Here is a 17,517-nt window from a genome sequence, read left to right as displayed (position 1 = left end):
CTTGCTATTGTGAGTTCTTCCCTCCTTAGATGGCATCACCTCCAAATCTCAGATCCATCTTTCCTCACAGTCTATAGCCACCCACTGGAATTTCAGGCTGGCAGGCAAAGAGTGCACTTTGCAGCAGATCTGTGCCACAGAATGCTTTGTATGTCTGCTCAGGATTAAGTCCCACTATGTTCAGTGTGGGGGCTTCTTCCTTGGTAAGTGTCTTTGGAATATTCAGTAATGGGATTTGTATAGTTTGAAGGATATAAACACTATTGACAAAAAGAGAGCATAATTAATGGAGCAGTCCAATAGAGAAGTCTATGCTTTTGGTTCAGGATCCAAATCAACAAGAAGCAAGGAGTGGTACCAAAGGGGGTCTACTAATGTTTGGTTGCCCAAAGAACTACAACAACCTGGAGCCAACCCTTCCATTCATCTTAGAAGCTAGGATACATGTTTACTATGATGGTTCACCTGAGAACAGGGACTCCTCCGAAGTTATTTTCTGCAAATACTACAGCACAGTAAGTGGAAATGCAAAATGTGAAAACTTTGCAAAGAGGATGCTTCTGTGCAGGAGCTGAAGTCCAGCCACTCATTAAGAATTCACTATATAGCTGACAAAGGTCCGTATAGTTAAAGCTATGGTTTTCCCAGTAGTGATGTATGGAAGTGAGAGCTGGACCATAAAGAAGGCTGATCGCTGAAGAATTGATGCTTTTCAATTGTGGTGCTGGAAGAGACCCTTGAGAGTTCCATGGACTGCAAGAAGATCAAACCATTCTGAAGGAAATCAGCCCTGAGTGCTGACTGGAAGGACAGATCCTGAAGCTGAGGCTCCAATACTTTGGCCACCTCATGAGAAGAGAAGACTCCCTGGAAAAGACCCTGATGTCGGGAAAGATTGAGGGCACAAGGAGAAGGGGACGGCAGAGGATGAGATGGTGGGACAGTGTTCTCAAAGCTACAATCATGAGTTTGACCAAACTGGAAGGCCTGGCATGCTCTGGTCTATGGGGGTCATGAAGAGTTGGACACAACTAAACGACTAAACAACAGCAACATATAGTTCTTATAGTGCAATGGTATACAGATGCATGCGTACATTACTGTACTATGGTGAGTGGATAAAAAGAGTAAACAATATTATTATTGTGATTTTGTTGATGTATCTTTATGTTACTTCAAAGCTACATTGGGAGGATTTGTATCCTGATATAAATAAATGTAATGTATAATAAATGGACAGAGTATACTGCACTTCGACAGGTATTTTGTCCAATTTTATTCCCCTCCCCGGAGCTAACATGCAGGGAGTTTTTACGTGAGGAAGTATCCAAAAATATGACACCCCCCATCTGCAATCTGATGTTTAACCCGTGGAAATTAATGAACATGGCTTGACTTAGGTCCATTAACTTCAACATGTAAGTCTACTTTAAGTAAAACTTAGTTGAATATCACCCAGTGTCTAGAAATCTACCACCCAAATGGTATGTGAAACTTGCAGAATGGCTCAAAAATGTTGTTCTTTAAGATATTCTGAAGGTCTGAGGGAAACCAGTTGGAGCTGTCAGCTATGGATTTTTGGTGGACATAAAATACCTGGACTTGCTTAGTGAATAAAATCATCAAATGAGGGATTTATCCTTTTTCCTTATGTTACATTATGTTAGGTATATTTAAGGCAGCACCTTAAATCCAGCATCTAGGCTGGATTGAGGTACTGTTGCAGAATAAGGTGGAGGGATCCTCAGTGCTTGGAATGAATTCCTTCAGTTGAACCAAGTTCACTGAACTAGCTAAAAAAAAAAAAACTGAACTACACACAAAAGTAGTTTCCCAAAGTTGCCAGGTAAACTAAAGGTGAATTAAGTTCATTTTGGAGTAGAACTTTGAATAATTTCAAGTTCATCTTCATGTTCATTCTCTCCCTGCCTCCATTGGGCTCCTAGCTTACATTTTTAAAAAGGCGTCAGTTCGACATCTTTAAAGAAAGCAGAACATGGAGGCAACTTTCTAAGGGTTATTAGGCAGATATGGAGGCACTGCTGTTGCTAAGGGTGCTTAGTCACTTAATCACTGTTGCTAAGCAACCAGAAGGAGGGAATGTGAGGGATTTTCTGTATCTTCCCTGATTAAGAGATTTGTTCTCTTCCAACAGGAGCAGCTGGCAGTGAGAAGTACAGGAACAGGAACAAAGTGAATGATTTCTTGTGCTTTTAACGACTGTGTGGCTGGCACAAATTAAACAGGGCAAGCCTTTTCTAGCATGGAAATGCAATTGTGAGGCAAGCCTTACCTGTTCATATTCTTGTCTTTCAGACATCTTTTTACTTGTTTCTGGCACTGGATTTACTTGTGGATACTCATCATGTAACACCTGAATGCAGGTATATGATATATATTTTCCCACCCACCCCCAATTTAATTTAAAAATTAACAATCTCTCTGCAAGACCATGAAACGTATGTGTCAGGGATTTAGGAGCAGAGGCAAGGCCAAGGGAGGAAACAGAGAGCGAAGGGGAGGAGGCAGAAGAAAAGATGAGTGATGACGACGACCCGAGATCTCCTAGTCTTTCCAGTGAATCAGAGGATTCACAGAAAGGAGCACCAGTGGCCAGGGCAAGGGGGGAGTCTAGGGGGGCACCCCAGGAAGATAGAGCCAGAGGGGACTCAGGGGAGAGCAGTTGGAAATCGGGACCAGCGTCACCGCCAGGGAGCAGGGAAGAAGAAGGGAGCCAGGGGGCAAGCGCTGGCAGCTCACCACAGGAGGGAGGGCATGAGTCAGGAGTGGCCACACCTCCATCGGGGAGCGAAGAAACGGTCAGACGGAAAGTGGAAGGTTGGGCGCGCGCGCCAAGTTCAAATGCAGAGGAAGGCGGCGCAGTAAGCAGCCCGGAAAGGGAACCAGGTCCTAAAGCCCGGCGCAAGGAGGCAGGAGGGTCCGGGTCAGCGTCAGAAGAATCCAGGAAGGAAGAAACCCCGGGGGGTAGAGGGACCCAGAGGAGGACAGTCAGGCGGAAAAGGTGGAGCAGGGCTAGGATATTAAGTTGGTGCACAAGGGGCGGAGACTCAGACGGAGCTTCGCCGATCTAGCTACTAGACGTAGAGTTGCGCGCAGCAGCGTGAGAATGGAAACTGCAATTCAATAAAGACTTTTACTTAATGATCGCTGGCTAGCGTGATCCTCTGTGAGCTAGGATCTTCAAGCAGCTCTGACAGTAAGCTCCGTCTCTTCTCAATTGTGGGCATCTACCACCTCGAGGAGGGGAGAGAAGCAGGTGCCCACTAGCGAGCTCACGAACGGCAGACGACATGACGGCTGAGCAGCAGATAGAGGAACTCAGAAAAGCAGTGGCACAACTGAATGCCGAGGCTCTCGCATCCAGGAAGAGAGAGGAGGAGGCAGCTGCCGCCTGCAGGGATCTCCAGGTCAGGTTAGATGTGCTGACAAAGCAGACACCCCGGCAGGAGGGAATTGGGTTGGCGAGACGCACAGGCGGGCTGGTCTCTCACTTCGATGGGAACCTGCAACAGTATCCCAACTTTAGAGCAGACGTACTGTGCGCACTGCAACTGCTGCATAAAGACTTTAGAGATGAGCAAGAGAGAGTGGGATTCATCATGTCTCATTTGCATGGGGATGCTAAAGCATGGCTACGCAATTTATGGAGAGATAAGGATCCGGCGCTCCAGAATGCAGATGCCTTTATTAAAGCGATGGATAGGTGTTTTTTATCAAGCATTGACGTGGATCTTGCCCGGAAGGAGGTGCATGGGCTAAGACAAGGGAGGGCCAGCGTCAGGCAGTACCATGCCCGCTTTTTCGCCTTGGTCAGTGCCCTGGATTGGGACAGAGATTCGGCCCCTGTAAGAGACCTCTTTTGGGAGGGGTTGCACAGCTCGATTAAAGATGAGATCGCGAGGGGGGAGAGACCCCGAACCACCCAGGAGGTCGTTCAGAGGGCACTGGCAGTGGGGGTGAGGCTGGAAGAACGCCCGTGGAGCAGGGACGAAGGGCGTGGAGGGCGCGAACCAGCCAGGGGCCCCTCCTTCCTTCCCAGAGAAGCAGCGCGGGCGCAATCCACGCCTCCGCCAGGAGGAGGAGCCGAACCTATGGAGGTTGGAGGTGCAAGGGCTCAGTCAGCAACCAGAGCCCTAGCACCGGCAGCAGTGAAAGCGAAGCCTCCTAGAGGGAACAGGAAGTGTTACGTCTGTGAGGAGCCAGGGCATATGGCGAAAGAGTGTCCCCAGAGGCTCCACAAGCTCACTGCAGCCTCGGCAATGGTGACTGCAGCAACGCAGCAAGGAGGAACACAGCAGGGAAACGAAGCAGTCTGGCTGGAGGAAGAGGCCCTGGGGCCCAGCCAGACGTGTTAGTGCCGCAGTCCCCAGAGATTTTACAGCCCGTGAACCCCCTCCCGCCCAAACCAGTGGTGAGGCTCACCGCATCTCTCCAGCTGCCCAATGGAATCACCATGGACGTGCCCATCACAGTGGACTCGGGCAGCAACGCGGACTTTATAGGGCAGGACTTTGTCGACAAGCACGCTATACAGTTGCTGCCGGCCACACTGCCCCTGCAGGTTGTCACGGTGGATGGCAGGGAGTTGCTAGGGGGGCAAGTGGTGAAGCAGACGCCGCCAATGGCGATGCGACTTGGGAATCACAAAGAAATCATCAGCTTCAATGTCACTCAACTATCGGATACGCCCATTGTATTGGGAATGAGTTGGCTGGACAAGCACAGCCCAACGCTGGCTTGGTACCAGAGGCAGCTGGTCTTCGGCTCTTCCTTTTGTGCTGAACACTGCATCATGCACCGGCAGGAAGGAGAGGAAGAGGAGTCACAGCTGCTGCTAGGCACGCTGCAAGCGATTCCCCACAAGTACGCAGAATTTTTGGAAGTTTTCTGCGAGAAGGAGGCGGACAGGCTACCCCCTCACAGACCATATGACTGCAAAATTGACCTGCTGCCGGGGGCGGCGCTGCCTAAAGGGAAACTGTATTCCATGTCGGAGGACGAGCTGCAGGAACTCAAAGAGTTCATCGATCATAATTTGGAGCGCGGTTTCATCCGAGAGTCCAAGGCAGCGGGGGGCAGTCCTGTATTCTTTGTTAAAAAGCGAGACACGCCCCAAAAAAGACTGGTCGTGGACTATCGCATTTTAAACAGTGTGACCAAGCCGTCGGACTTCCCCATGCCCCGAATCGACGACCTCCTGGCGAAGGTGCGGAAGGGAAAAGTGTTCACCAAATTAGACCTGCGAGGGGCGTACAACCTCATTCGCATGCGGGAGGGGGATGAGTGGAAGACGGCCATGTTCACGCCACTGGGTACCTACGAATACAGAGTTATGCCTTTTGGACTGCAAAATGGCTCCCACGTTTTTCAAGCTTTCATGCATCACGTGTTGGCGGGACTTCTCTACAAGACGTGCGTCTGTTTCTTAGATGACATCCTGATCTTTTCGGAATCGCAGCAGGAGCATGACAGGCACGTCAAGGAAGTGCTGACCAGACTAAAGCAACATAGGCTCTACGCCAAGCTGGAGAAGTGCCAATTCGACGTGACGGAGGTGGATTTTCTGGGCTACAAGTTGTCTGACAAGGGGCTCGCCATGGACAGCGCCAAGGTTCGAGCGGTATTGGACTGGAAGAGCCCACGCAACCGGAAAGAGGTCCAAAGGTTTGTCGGCTTTGCGAACTTCTATCGCAAGTTTATCAAGGGCTTCGCTATGCAGACAGCGGCCATCACAGACACGCTTAGCTCCAAGAAAAAGAAGTTCGTTTGGACGGAGGAGGCGGAGCAGTCCTTTCAGGCACTCAAGCGTCTCTTCGCGTCGGAAGAGCAGCTGCTTCACGTCAACCCCAGCAGGCCGATGAGGGTGGAGACAGACGCCTCGGACAGAGCCGTGGGGGCGGTCCTGCTGCAAAAGGACCAGCAGGGGGTGTGGCGACCGGGAGCGTTTTACTCCAGGAAGCTCAGCAAGTCCGAGCAGAACTACACCATCTGGGACAGGGAGTTGCTGGCCATTCATGCAGCGTTCAAAGCGTGGCGGCACTTCCTGATCGGCACCAAGCACACGGTGCAGGTTTGCACGGACCACAAGAATCTGGAGCACTGGCGCACGGCACAGTTCCTAAACCAGAGGCAGATACGCTGGGCTGAGTTTTTTGCGAACTTCGACTTCCGCATAGAGTATGTCCCGGGGGACACTAACATCATGGCGGACGCCCTCTCCCGTAAGCCACAGTATCTGGAGGACGCAACGCCAGCGGCAGCCATGCACATCTTCGCACCAACAGTATGGGCGTGCGCCGCGGCCACCGTGGACCTGGAGGCGGTGCGACGAGCGTTGCAGGATGACTCCTTCGCGCAAGCAAAGATGGCAGAGGTGCAAAGGGGCAAGGCTGTGGCCGACGGTTTCCAGCTACGAGATGGATTGCTCATCCGTAAAGGGGCCATCTACGTGCCGGGAGACGACCTTCGCGCCAAGGTGCTGCAGCAGCTGCACGACGCGCCCACGGCCGGGCACTTTGGCAAGGAGAAGACGGTGGAATTAGTAGCCAGGGATTTCTGGTGGCCTGGAATGAGAGGGGAGGTCGCAGACTACGTGGCAAGGTGTGACACCTGCCAGAGGGCCAAACCAGTGCACAGACCGCCGGCCGGACTGTTGGAACCGCTGCAAACTCCGGTCGAACCTTGGGAAAGGGTGGCTCTGGACTTTGTCACAGATCTGCCCAGCTCGAGGGGCAAGACGGCAGTGCTGGTGGTGGTGGACCTGTTTTCCAAGATGGCCCATTTCATTCCGTGTGCTAAGGTGGCCACGGCGGAGCAAACCGCCAAACTGTTCATAGACCACGTGTTCAAGGTTCACGGTCTGCCACGGTCTATTCTGTCCGACCGCGGGCGGCAGTTCATCTCGAATTTCTGGCAGAAGCTGATGGGCTTCCTGAACGTCAAGATCAACCTGGCGTCGGCGAGACACCCGCAGACCAACGGGCAAGCGGAGCGGGTCAATGCCATCATGCAGCAGTACCTGAGATGCTATGCGAATCAACAGCCTGCGACGTGGGTGGATTACCTGCCGCTTGCCGAGTTCGCCTACAACAACACGAAGCACGTGTCCACGGGGGTCACGCCGTTCTTCGCCAACAACGGGAGGCACCCCAGAACCTTCCCGGGACTGGAAAGAATGGGGGAGGGGGAGCCGCAGACGGCAGATGCGTTCGCGTCGGAGCTGCAGGAAGTCCACGATCAGCTGAGGCGCCACCTGGAGCTGGCCAAACACGCATACAAGGTACAAGCGGACAGACACAGAAGGGTTGGCGAAGAGCTCCACGTGGGAGACTGGGTCTGGTTAGCAGCCCACGCAGTGCCGGCCAGGTCGTTGGCCAAGAAGAAACTAGGGCATAAACAACTGGGGCCCTACCAAGTCGAAGAGCAGGTCAACCCGGTAGCTTTCAGACTGGCACTTCCGGAGGGTTCCAGAATGCATCCGGTGTTCCACAGATCGGTGCTCACTCCCTACAAGGCACCGCACAGGTTCCAGGAACCCGGAACGGCGCCGAGTCCGGTCAGAGACAGAACAGGGCACGCGGGAGTGGCACAGAAGGAGCGCATCAACGAAGTCACGGAGATTTTGGACTCCAGATGGGGGGAAGAGGGGGTAGAATACTTTCTCGCCAAGGAGGGCACCCCGGCCAGTGCGAACAGCTGGGTGCCGGGCTACGCCTTGGACGAACCTCTACTCAAAGACGAGTTTCATGCCCTCTGCCCACATAGACCTATGCCAGCAGACTTTTTCGACGACTGGCTTTTCACGCCCACGCTTTCGGCCAGCACTTTCCGGGGGTTCGACTCGGAAGAGGACCCGACACAAGACGTCCGTTCCCCGGAGGGGTCACCCTCGGGATCTGCATCAGAACCCTCGTATTGGTGGGACGATAAACCAGAGGAGCAGTTCCGCAGAAGGTGGCTGGAAGGCCCAGGACGAGCAACGCCGCCAGGAGGAAGTGAGGGAGAAACGGACATGGACGTTTTCGGGGACGACCCTGGTTTCGAGCACGGCGGCACAGAGATGGAAGCGGAGGTGACCGTCGTCGACGAGAGCAGGGAGGAAGACCCGCGAGACTTCAGATGGAGGCCCGCCACGGGAAGCGAACGATATCCGACGTTCGTCCCTTTGCAACAGCAGCACCCAGCTCCAGCACCGGAAGGAGGGGAGGGGGGAATGGGGGGCTTCGAGGGGGGGATGGATGTCAGGGATTTAGGAGCAGAGGCAAGGCCAAGGGAGGAAACAGAGAGCGAAGGGGAGGAGGCAGAAGAAAAGATGAGTGATGACGACGACCCGAGATCTCCTAGTCTTTCCAGTGAATCAGAGGATTCACAGAAAGGAGCACCAGTGGCCAGGGCAAGGGGGGAGTCTAGGGGGGCACCCCAGGAAGATAGAGCCAGAGGGGACTCAGGGGAGAGCAGTTGGAAATCGGGACCAGCGTCACCGCCAGGGAGCAGGGAAGAAGAAGGGAGCCAGGGGGCAAGCGCTGGCAGCTCACCACAGGAGGGAGGGCATGAGTCAGGAGTGGCCACACCTCCATCGGGGAGCGAAGAAACGGTCAGACGGAAAGTGGAAGGTTGGGCGCGCGCGCCAAGTTCAAATGCAGAGGAAGGCGGCGCAGTAAGCAGCCCGGAAAGGGAACCAGGTCCTAAAGCCCGGCGCAAGGAGGCAGGAGGGTCCGGGTCAGCGTCAGAAGAATCCAGGAAGGAAGAAACCCCGGGGGGTAGAGGGACCCAGAGGAGGACAGTCAGGCGGAAAAGGTGGAGCAGGGCTAGGATATTAAGTTGGTGCACAAGGGGCGGAGACTCAGACGGAGCTTCGCCGATCTAGCTACTAGACGTAGAATTGCGCGCAGCAGCGTGAGAATGGAAACTGCAATTCAATAAAGACTTTTACTTAATGATCGCTGGCTAGCGTGATCCTCTGTGAGCTAGGATCTTCAAGCAGCTCTGACAGTATGTGTCCCCAAACCTGAGTGCAAGGCAGGGGAAAGGATCTGATACCCAATGCACAAAATCACCTCTTTTAAGCCAGGTTTATGCTCCAACAGGAACCCATTTCACAGAAGGAAAAGTAGTGATACTAACTAAGGAGACAGTTAACTTGCCCCAGAACCCAAGGACAAAGGCAGAGGTGGGGGCTGATGCCAAAAGCATAAAACCATTCCTTAACCTACAGTTCTCTCTTTCAGGATCACCCACAACTCTCTTTTACACACATTCCCCTAAAGCACACTCACACTCAAAACTTTCACACACACACACACACACACACACACACAAACATCTTCTCTCCCTGTTACTTAACCTCCTGTTGCCCCTCCCCCCCACCATTAAAATTCAGTGGGGTGAATTATTTCATTCAAGTGGCACTGGAAATCTTAATAATAAATTGAGGTAGGTTATTTTTGGCCTCCTCTTTTTCTTCCCTCCTACTTCCTTAATCCTTAGCAGCCAAAGGCAAGCATGTACCCAAGCTGCTCCTCAAACATGCAAATTTCTGTCTTTGTTTTGGGGTTTCATTTCTACATAAGTGTTGATGCATTAAAGATAAAGGGACCCCTGACCGTTAGGTCCAGTCTTGGCCGACTCTGGGGTTGCGATGCTCATCTTGCTTTATTGGCCGAGGGAGCCGGTGTACAGCTTCCAAGTCATGTGACCAGCATGACTAAGCCGCTTCTGGCAAACCAGAGCAGTGCACGGAAACCCCGTTTACCTTCCCGCTGGAGTGGTACCTATTGATCTACTTGCACTTTGATGTGCTTTCGAACTGCTAGGTTGGCAGGAGCTGGGACCGAGCAACGGGAGCTCACTTCGTCGCGGGGATTCAAACTGCCAACCTTCTGATTGCCAAGTCCTAGGCTCTGTGGTTTAACCCACAGCGCCACCCACGCCCCATGTTGATGCATTAGTGATCTGCTTTTCTTCCACTTTGTTTTCTGGACTTTGCAGTTTTCTGAAGTCCACAGTCTGTATCTTCTTTTCTTACGGTTTACTGATGTGCACCTGTACATATGGGGACTGACTAATTTACAACACGGAAAGGAATGTGAATCCTATTGTGTCATCACATCAAGGTCCCTTTTTGCCCTGTGCATATGTTCTGGTGTGCATCAGTAACCACCAGCAGCAAGAACATAGATGCAAACTGAAAACGGTGCACAAAAAAAGGCATAATTGGAAATTATGTTGAGAACTACACCAAGTCGGAAGGTAGACTGAACAGAATGCAGATCATAGCAAACTCATGGAATGGTATAGAGTAAATCCATCCATATGCTGAATAGTCTGCTACAAACTCATGTCTTGAAACCCTCTCTGTGTGTCTTCTGCTCCTTTCATTCCTTCCCCTATCCACTCTTTGGATATTGATCTGTCCCAAATTTTTACAGCAAATTTACCATTAAAGTATTTCCCTGCCACTGTTCACGTCCGATGCACAATCCTGCTCTCTTCCTTGCTTTGGTAGCAGCAGTGCACGCTCTTTGGCAAGTGGGAAACAGATCTACTCATACTGGTGGGTTTCCTAAAGAGCCTTAGCCATTTTGAGCAGGGTCCTTACCATTCTCAGGGTGCTCAATTTCCCCAATGCTGCCGTCTGGCGTGGTGCGCTCATAGTGATCCTCCGGCAAAGCCAGTGGTCCAATGCGGGGCCCCGATGACGACTTGCTGCTTGGTGTTTCTGACTCCTCAAGGCCACTGTCATAGTAACTGTGTTGGGAGGGGTCCTGCAGATCTTGCGCCTGATTGGCTGCAGAGAATGTCACTCGGCGATGAGGTAACTGCGCAAAAACAAAAACAAAACAAATCACAAAAACATATTCCATAGGTGAACTGCAAAATGTTGCCACTACAATCAGGGGCGAACGAAGGCGTCGTGACACCCAGGGCAGCAAACCGCTATGTACGGCGCATGTGTGGCATTGCTACGTACTGTGCATGCGCCAAAGTAGCGATGCTGCACATGCGCCGTACATAGCAGTTTGCTGGTGGCGTCGCTCCAGCGCCATACGGATGGTGCTGGGATCCTCTGCTCGTGGCTACAGCCGCAAATGGAGGATCCTCCACATGTGGCTGCGACGGCGCAATGGCTGCTCGCACCGTCACGAGCCCCCGCTAGGTGCCTTCTTGTCACCCCCCCCGACATGGCACCCGGGGCACACCGCCCACACCGCCCCTGTTGCGACGCCACTGACTACAGTGAATAGCAAGGAAGCTCAACTTATCAATGCAACCTGAGAAACACTTCTCCATTAAGAGAGCCCATCTAGATCATGAGATGAGCTAGACCGTACCCAGTACATGCAACAGTAATAAATACTAAGAGCTGTTAGCAACCTGAAGATAGTCAATGCCAACGATCTTTGTACTAAACATAAAGCAGAGATTCAAGATGCCTTCTCACACTTTGTGATGCTGCCTCCTCAAAAGTAGAAAGCACATAAAAGGTACATCTAAACCTCCAAGATTCCCTAGTGTGTGTGTGTGTGTCTGTCTGTCTGTCTGTCTGTCTGTCTGTCTGTCTGTCTGTCTGTCTGTCTGTCTATCTATCTATCTATCTATCTATCTATCATCTATCTATCTATCATCTCTATCATCTATCTCTATCTATCTATCTATCTATCTATCTATCTATCTATCTATCTATCTATCTATCATCTATCTATCTATCTATCTATCATCTATCTATCTATCTATCATCTATCTATCTATCATCTATCATCTATCATCTATCTATATCTATATCTATATCTATATCTATTATCTATATCTATATCTATCTCTATCTATCTATCTATCTATCTATCTATCATCTATCTATCTATCATCTATCTATATCTATCATCTATATCTATCTATCTATCTATCTATCTATCTATCTATCTATCTATCTATAATAAATCACTGTTTTACATATTTTTACCCTTCCTTTCAAGTTATGTACCCTTTCAAAGTGGTTTCTTTGCTCATAAGTGCCATAGTCACAGAGGCACCTGATGAAGTAGACGCCAGTCCCCCAAAATGTATGTCGTGGGGGTGGCGGCTTGCCAGCATGCAAGATGGCTGTATAATTTAATCTCTCCCATACCCACCAAGGTCCTTTTTGCTCTATACCAACATAACTTAGATGCGCTAAGTTGTTGAGACGGACAATCTAGCAGGGGAATGCAACTGGCATCTGGTAGGAGACATACAAAACCCCCTGAATTAGATCTGCCTGAAAGAGAACATTCTTAGTTGGGGCTGTCAAGCGCCAATGAAACTGATACCGTGCAGGATGGGCTCCGACCAGGGAAAGGCGTGAAACTAACAACCTGTCAAATGGTGGAGACATTGCTCATTACTTTAAATCACCCCACAATGACTTAGCAGCGGACTGGCAAGCAGCGATTGCACGGCTTGGTCTGAACTGTTCCGATTTGCAGGGATGGTGGATACGGCAAGCAAGGCGTTTGAACTGCCTCTGCCTTTGAACTGCCCCATCTCAGAATCCCTTTCTCCCTCTGGCAGATCACCCATCCCACACAGGGCTCATGGCAACCCTCTTGATTAACCAGGTCTGAAGCTCCTCTTTGCTGTCCTTACTGCAAGGTTGAATATGGTGGTGTGGTGATACCTCAGTGCAGTTTGAGCATATTGCACCGATCCTGCCCAGACGGCACTGGCTGCCATTTAGCTTCCGGACCCAATTCAAAGTGCTGGTTTTGACCTATAAAGCCTTAAATGGCTCAGGACCGCAATCAGGGCTGGATTTAGGTTTGATGAGGCCCTAAGCTACTGAAGGTAAAAGGTTAAGGGACCCCTGACCATTAGGTCCAGTTGTGACTGACTCTGGGGTTGCGGCGCTCATCTTGCTTTATTGGCCGAGGGAGCCGGCGTACAGCTTCCGCGTCATGTGGCCAGCACGACTTCTGGCGAACCAGAGCAGCGCACGGAAACGGCGTTTACCTTCCCGCCGGAGAAATACCTATTTATCTACTTGCACTTGACGTGCTTTCAAACTGCTAGGTTGGCAGGAGCAGGGACCGAGCAACGGGAGCTCACCCTATGACGGGGATTCGAACCGCCGACCTTCTGATCGGCAAGTCCTAGGCTCTGTGGTTTAACCCACAATGCCACCCATTGAAGGTAATGGGGCCTTTTATATGTCCAGCTGTCCTTTGTCAACAACAAATTGTCACTGGTTTTTTTGTGTTGAATATATGCCATAATAGGTATCTAAAGCCATTTGCACATAACAAAATATGTATTTTATCAAAGCAATTGTCGATCTGTACTGTATATAGAAATGAGCAAACCAGTGATATTTTAGGGAGCAGGCTAGCAGGCGGGGCCCATTACTTACATCATAGGAGACTACACAATACAAAACACTGTTGCTGTGTGTAGGTTTGTTTTATTTGTTTTTTATCTTATATTTTGGAAATGTACATCCAGGTTCCCCCCCCCTTTAAATTTTTTTGGGGCCCCAAGAGAGTGGGGCCCTAAGATATAGCTTGTTTAGCTTATACATAAATCCGGCACTGACCGCAATACGTCAAGGACCACCTCTCCCCATATGAACCAGCCTGGACCCTGTGATCATCCTTTGAAACCCTTCTTCATGGGCCTCCCTCACAAGAGGTCTGGTGGGTGGTAACATGAAAACGGGCCTTTTCTGTGGTGGCTCCCCATTTGGGGAACCCTTTTCCCAGGAGGCTGACCTGAGGCCTTCGTTACAAATCTTTAGGCATCAGGCAAAAACATCCCTTTTCTCCCAGGCCTTTGGCTAATTAAACCATCTATGGCCTTTTAAACTGCGGTGGTGGGGGTTACTGTTTTGTTTGTTGCTATGGTATATGTTTTTGTGATTTTATATTTTAAACTGCCAGGTGATCCTTGGATGAATAGCAGTACAGAAATTTAATTAATAAATCCATCCATCCATCCATCCATCCATCCATCCATCCATCCATCCATCCGGGTTTCATTCTGACTAGGCAGACTGCAGATTCTATGCAGAGGTTTTAAGGTGGTGGCCCATAGCAACTCTCAGAAGGTCTCAACATCCCTGAGTATTCTTGATATTTTTAAAGTATTCAACTAAATTGCAAAATTAATAAAAGCAACAGACACATTAAGCAACAAGGCATGGGTTGTTTTTTTTGAAGACAAACAAAAGGAAAAATTAAATGGAACAAAGAAAATTAAAAACAAGTAATTATAGCAGGTGTTGGTTGTTAAAAAACAGAATGTGGTTAGAAGAAAAAAAGAAACAAATAAATAAATCACATAAATAAAAGCCGTACAACTGAACTAAGGCAGGGGTAAAATGGAATGACCCTATACTGATCCCTCCTAAAAGTTTGCAAAATAACAACCAAACTTACACAATCTGGAAAAAATGAAAAACAGCAGAATGAAGTCAAATTGATTGAAGTATTGATTTTCAGTTGTTTGCTAGGAAACAGAAAGCAACTGGGAAGAATGCCAACAGTCCACTCTTCTTCCAAGCCCCCTGCTTTCTCAGGCAGAACTCGCAGAACAGCATCAAGGAAACAAATGCTTTTTATTTACTTCAACTTTCCTCCTCCAAATCATTGTAATATGTATGCCTTGGAAGAATATTTCGCTCTCGTGAAAACCTAGATCTGACCACCAAAAAAAGCCCACCTCTCCACCCTCTTCCCACTTGAGCTCAGCGTGTTTTTTGTTTAATTGCAATAGTTGCTTTATTTTAAATAGGAAAATGTCGTGGTTTGGGGGGAGGGGGTGGCTAAGTCCACAGATCAACATCAGACTTTAGAGGGTCCGTGGTGTGATGTGAGATGCCTTATTGCTGGTACAGTCCAACATAGACATGTGAAAACCTCACCCAAATTCACTTCATAATTTGGGCTGCATATCCCTAATACAGAGGGACGCGGGTGGCGCTGTGGGTTAAACCACAGAGCCTAGGACTTGTCGATCAGAAGGTCGGCGGTTTAAATCCCTGCAATGGGGTGAGCTCCCGTTGCTTGGTCCCTGCTCCTGCCAACCTAGCAGTTCGAAAGCAAGTCAAAGTGCAAGTAGATAAATAGGTACCGCTCTGGCGGGAAGGTAAACGGCGTTTCCATGCGCTGCTCTGGTTCGCCAGAAGCAGCTTAGTCCTGCTGGCCACATGACCCGGAAGCTGTACGCCGGCTCCCTCGGCCAGTAAAGCGAGATGAGCACCGCAACCCCAGAGTCGGTCACGACTGGACCTAATGGTCAGGGGTCCCTTTACCTTTTACCTTTATCCCTAATACAAACTCATGTAGATCCATTCCTAAACAGTCTGTCCTCGGGGTCAGAAATTAGGCGGTTGTGTCAAAGTTTTCATAGAATCATATCATTCATAGCATTCTGGAGTCAGATGAGATCTTGGAAGTACTCTGGTCAATGCAGAACAGCCATTTTTACTCTAACCAAAACACAAACTAGAATGTAGGACCAAGAAAGTCAAACAATAAAAGCGATCTGGTAACGGAGGAGCATGAAGTAGGCTTCTTACTCACATATATAATACAGAATCAAACCAGAATTCAACTGCTATGTAGTAAAACCTCAAAGCTGGAAGCTGTATTTTAATTTAGATAGTAAAGGCAAAGGGACCCCTGACCATTAAGTCCAGTCGCAGAAGACTCTAGAGTTGTGGCGCTCATCTCGCTTTACTGGCCGAGGGAGCCGGCGTACAGCTTCCGGGTCATGTGGCCAGCATGACAAAGCCGCTTCTGGCGAACCAGAGCAGCGCATGGAAACGCCGTTTACCTTCCCGCTGGAGTGGTACCTATTGATCTACTTGCACTTTGTGCTTTCGAACTGCTAGGTTGGCAGGAGCAGGGACCGAGCAACGGGAGCTCGGCCCATCGTGGGGATTCGAACCGCCGACCTTCTAATTGGCAAGCCCTAGGCTCTGTGGTTTAGACCACATCTTCAAATATCTAAAAGGCATGGAAGATGCAGCAAGCTTGTTGTCTCCTGCTCTGGAGGGCAGGACTCGAACCCATGGCTTCAAGTTGCAAGAAAGGAGATTCCGACTAAACATCAGGAAGAACTTTCTGACAGTAAGAGCTGTTTGACAGTGGAACAGTCTCCCTTGGGAGGTTGTGGACTCTCCTTCCTTGGAGGTTTTTAAGCAGAGGTTGGGTGGCCATCTGTCAGTGATGCTTTAGCTGAGATTCCTGCATTGCAGGGGTCTGGACTAGATGACCCTTGGGGTCCCTTCCAACGGTGCAATTCTATGATTCTAGCCTCTTTAGTGTTTCCAGTAGTTTCCTCCCTCCCTTAATCTTGTCAAACACTAAACTTTCTTCATAGATTGCTTTCTTCCTGTGATCTGAGGCAGCCACCTCAGGTGAAGAAGTGAGGATAAACAGTTGTGGCTTCTGGTGAGATCTCATGGGGTTCTTGTGATATCTAACCAGAAGCCACTGTAGTCACTTCTCCTGCGGTGGGGGAGCACTCTGCCTGCCCCTGCTGCCATGACTGCTCAAAAAAGCAAGGGAAAGCAGCATCTTCCAGGTTTCCGTGAGATCTTGCAGGCCTCTTGCGAGATCTCACTGGAACCTGGAAGCTGCACAACCCTGCTAAGTGAGGTTTCAGCAGGAGGGCTCCTTCCCATTTCAGCTCAGGTGGTGAAATGGGATGGACTGTCCCTGGGCCTACCACCTGCTCACTTGACCCTTGCCTTTTAGGACTGGGTGTCTAGGCTTCTGAGGTAGCTTAATACCTCCCTGAGGGAAGGGTTTGTTCCTATCTGCTTCAAGGAGGTGCTGATAAGACTCCTTATGGACCCCTCGGTCTCAAATTTCCCTCTTGAGGGCAAGGTGCTGGATGAGTGGTTACCTCTTAATTCCAGACAGTCTTGGATGATGGTGATTATTTGGATCTATTCCCGTCTGGTTGCAGGCCTGGTTGCGGGACAAAAGTAGCTTTCACTGGTGAATGGATGGGTTATGTGCTACCATATTAGTTCTGGACCTCTCATAGCAGCTTTCAATATCACCTACCATGGTATCCTTCTAGGTCACCAGTTGGGGTTGGGCTAAAGGGGGCGCCATCTTACAGTAGTTTTGGCCCTTCCCAGGTGGCCGTACTTAATAGGGTGGTGCCAGGGTTTACAGAGTTCCATGGGAGTCTATATGATTTTCAGCCAAAGAGGAAAGCCATTGAGAAGCTTGCAGTGCTGTTAGTACACTGGTGGCACACAACTCTACCTCTCTTTGTCATCCTCTGATCCAAGGGGTTGCTGAAGTTCTGAACCGATGGCTGGAGACAGTTCTGGGGTGGGTGAGGGTGAATAACCTGAGTTTAAATCTGAGCAAGATTGTGAGTTCCCGAGATCCAGAAGGAGGTTTACAACTGGTTCTGGATGCAATAGTACCCCCCTTGAAAGACCAAACTCACACAAAAACTAAATCCATATGAAAAAGATCCCTGTTCAATCCTTTTTGTATGGTT

General features: G+C 49.8%; 1 protein-coding gene across 3 annotated transcripts in view; it reads right to left on the bottom strand.

Annotated features, from left to right (window-relative positions):
• Positions 1-17,517, bottom strand: part of PCDH1 (protocadherin 1) — an 88,690-nt gene that overhangs the window by 11,616 nt on the left and 59,557 nt on the right. For all 3 annotated transcript variants that reach the window (XM_081206177.1, XM_081206179.1, XM_081206178.1), the window contains exon 4: positions 10,619-10,838. In XM_081206177.1, coding sequence (XP_081062303.1) covers positions 10,619-10,838 — 220 coding nt within the window. The remainder of the gene's footprint in view (positions 1-10,618; positions 10,839-17,517) is intronic.

This window comes from Podarcis bocagei, assembly GCF_964188305.1.
Source record: "Podarcis bocagei genome assembly, chromosome: 8".
In the NCBI taxonomy this organism is placed as follows: domain Eukaryota; kingdom Metazoa; phylum Chordata; class Lepidosauria; order Squamata; family Lacertidae; genus Podarcis; species Podarcis bocagei.
This window is presented reverse-complemented; position numbering and strand designations above follow the sequence as displayed.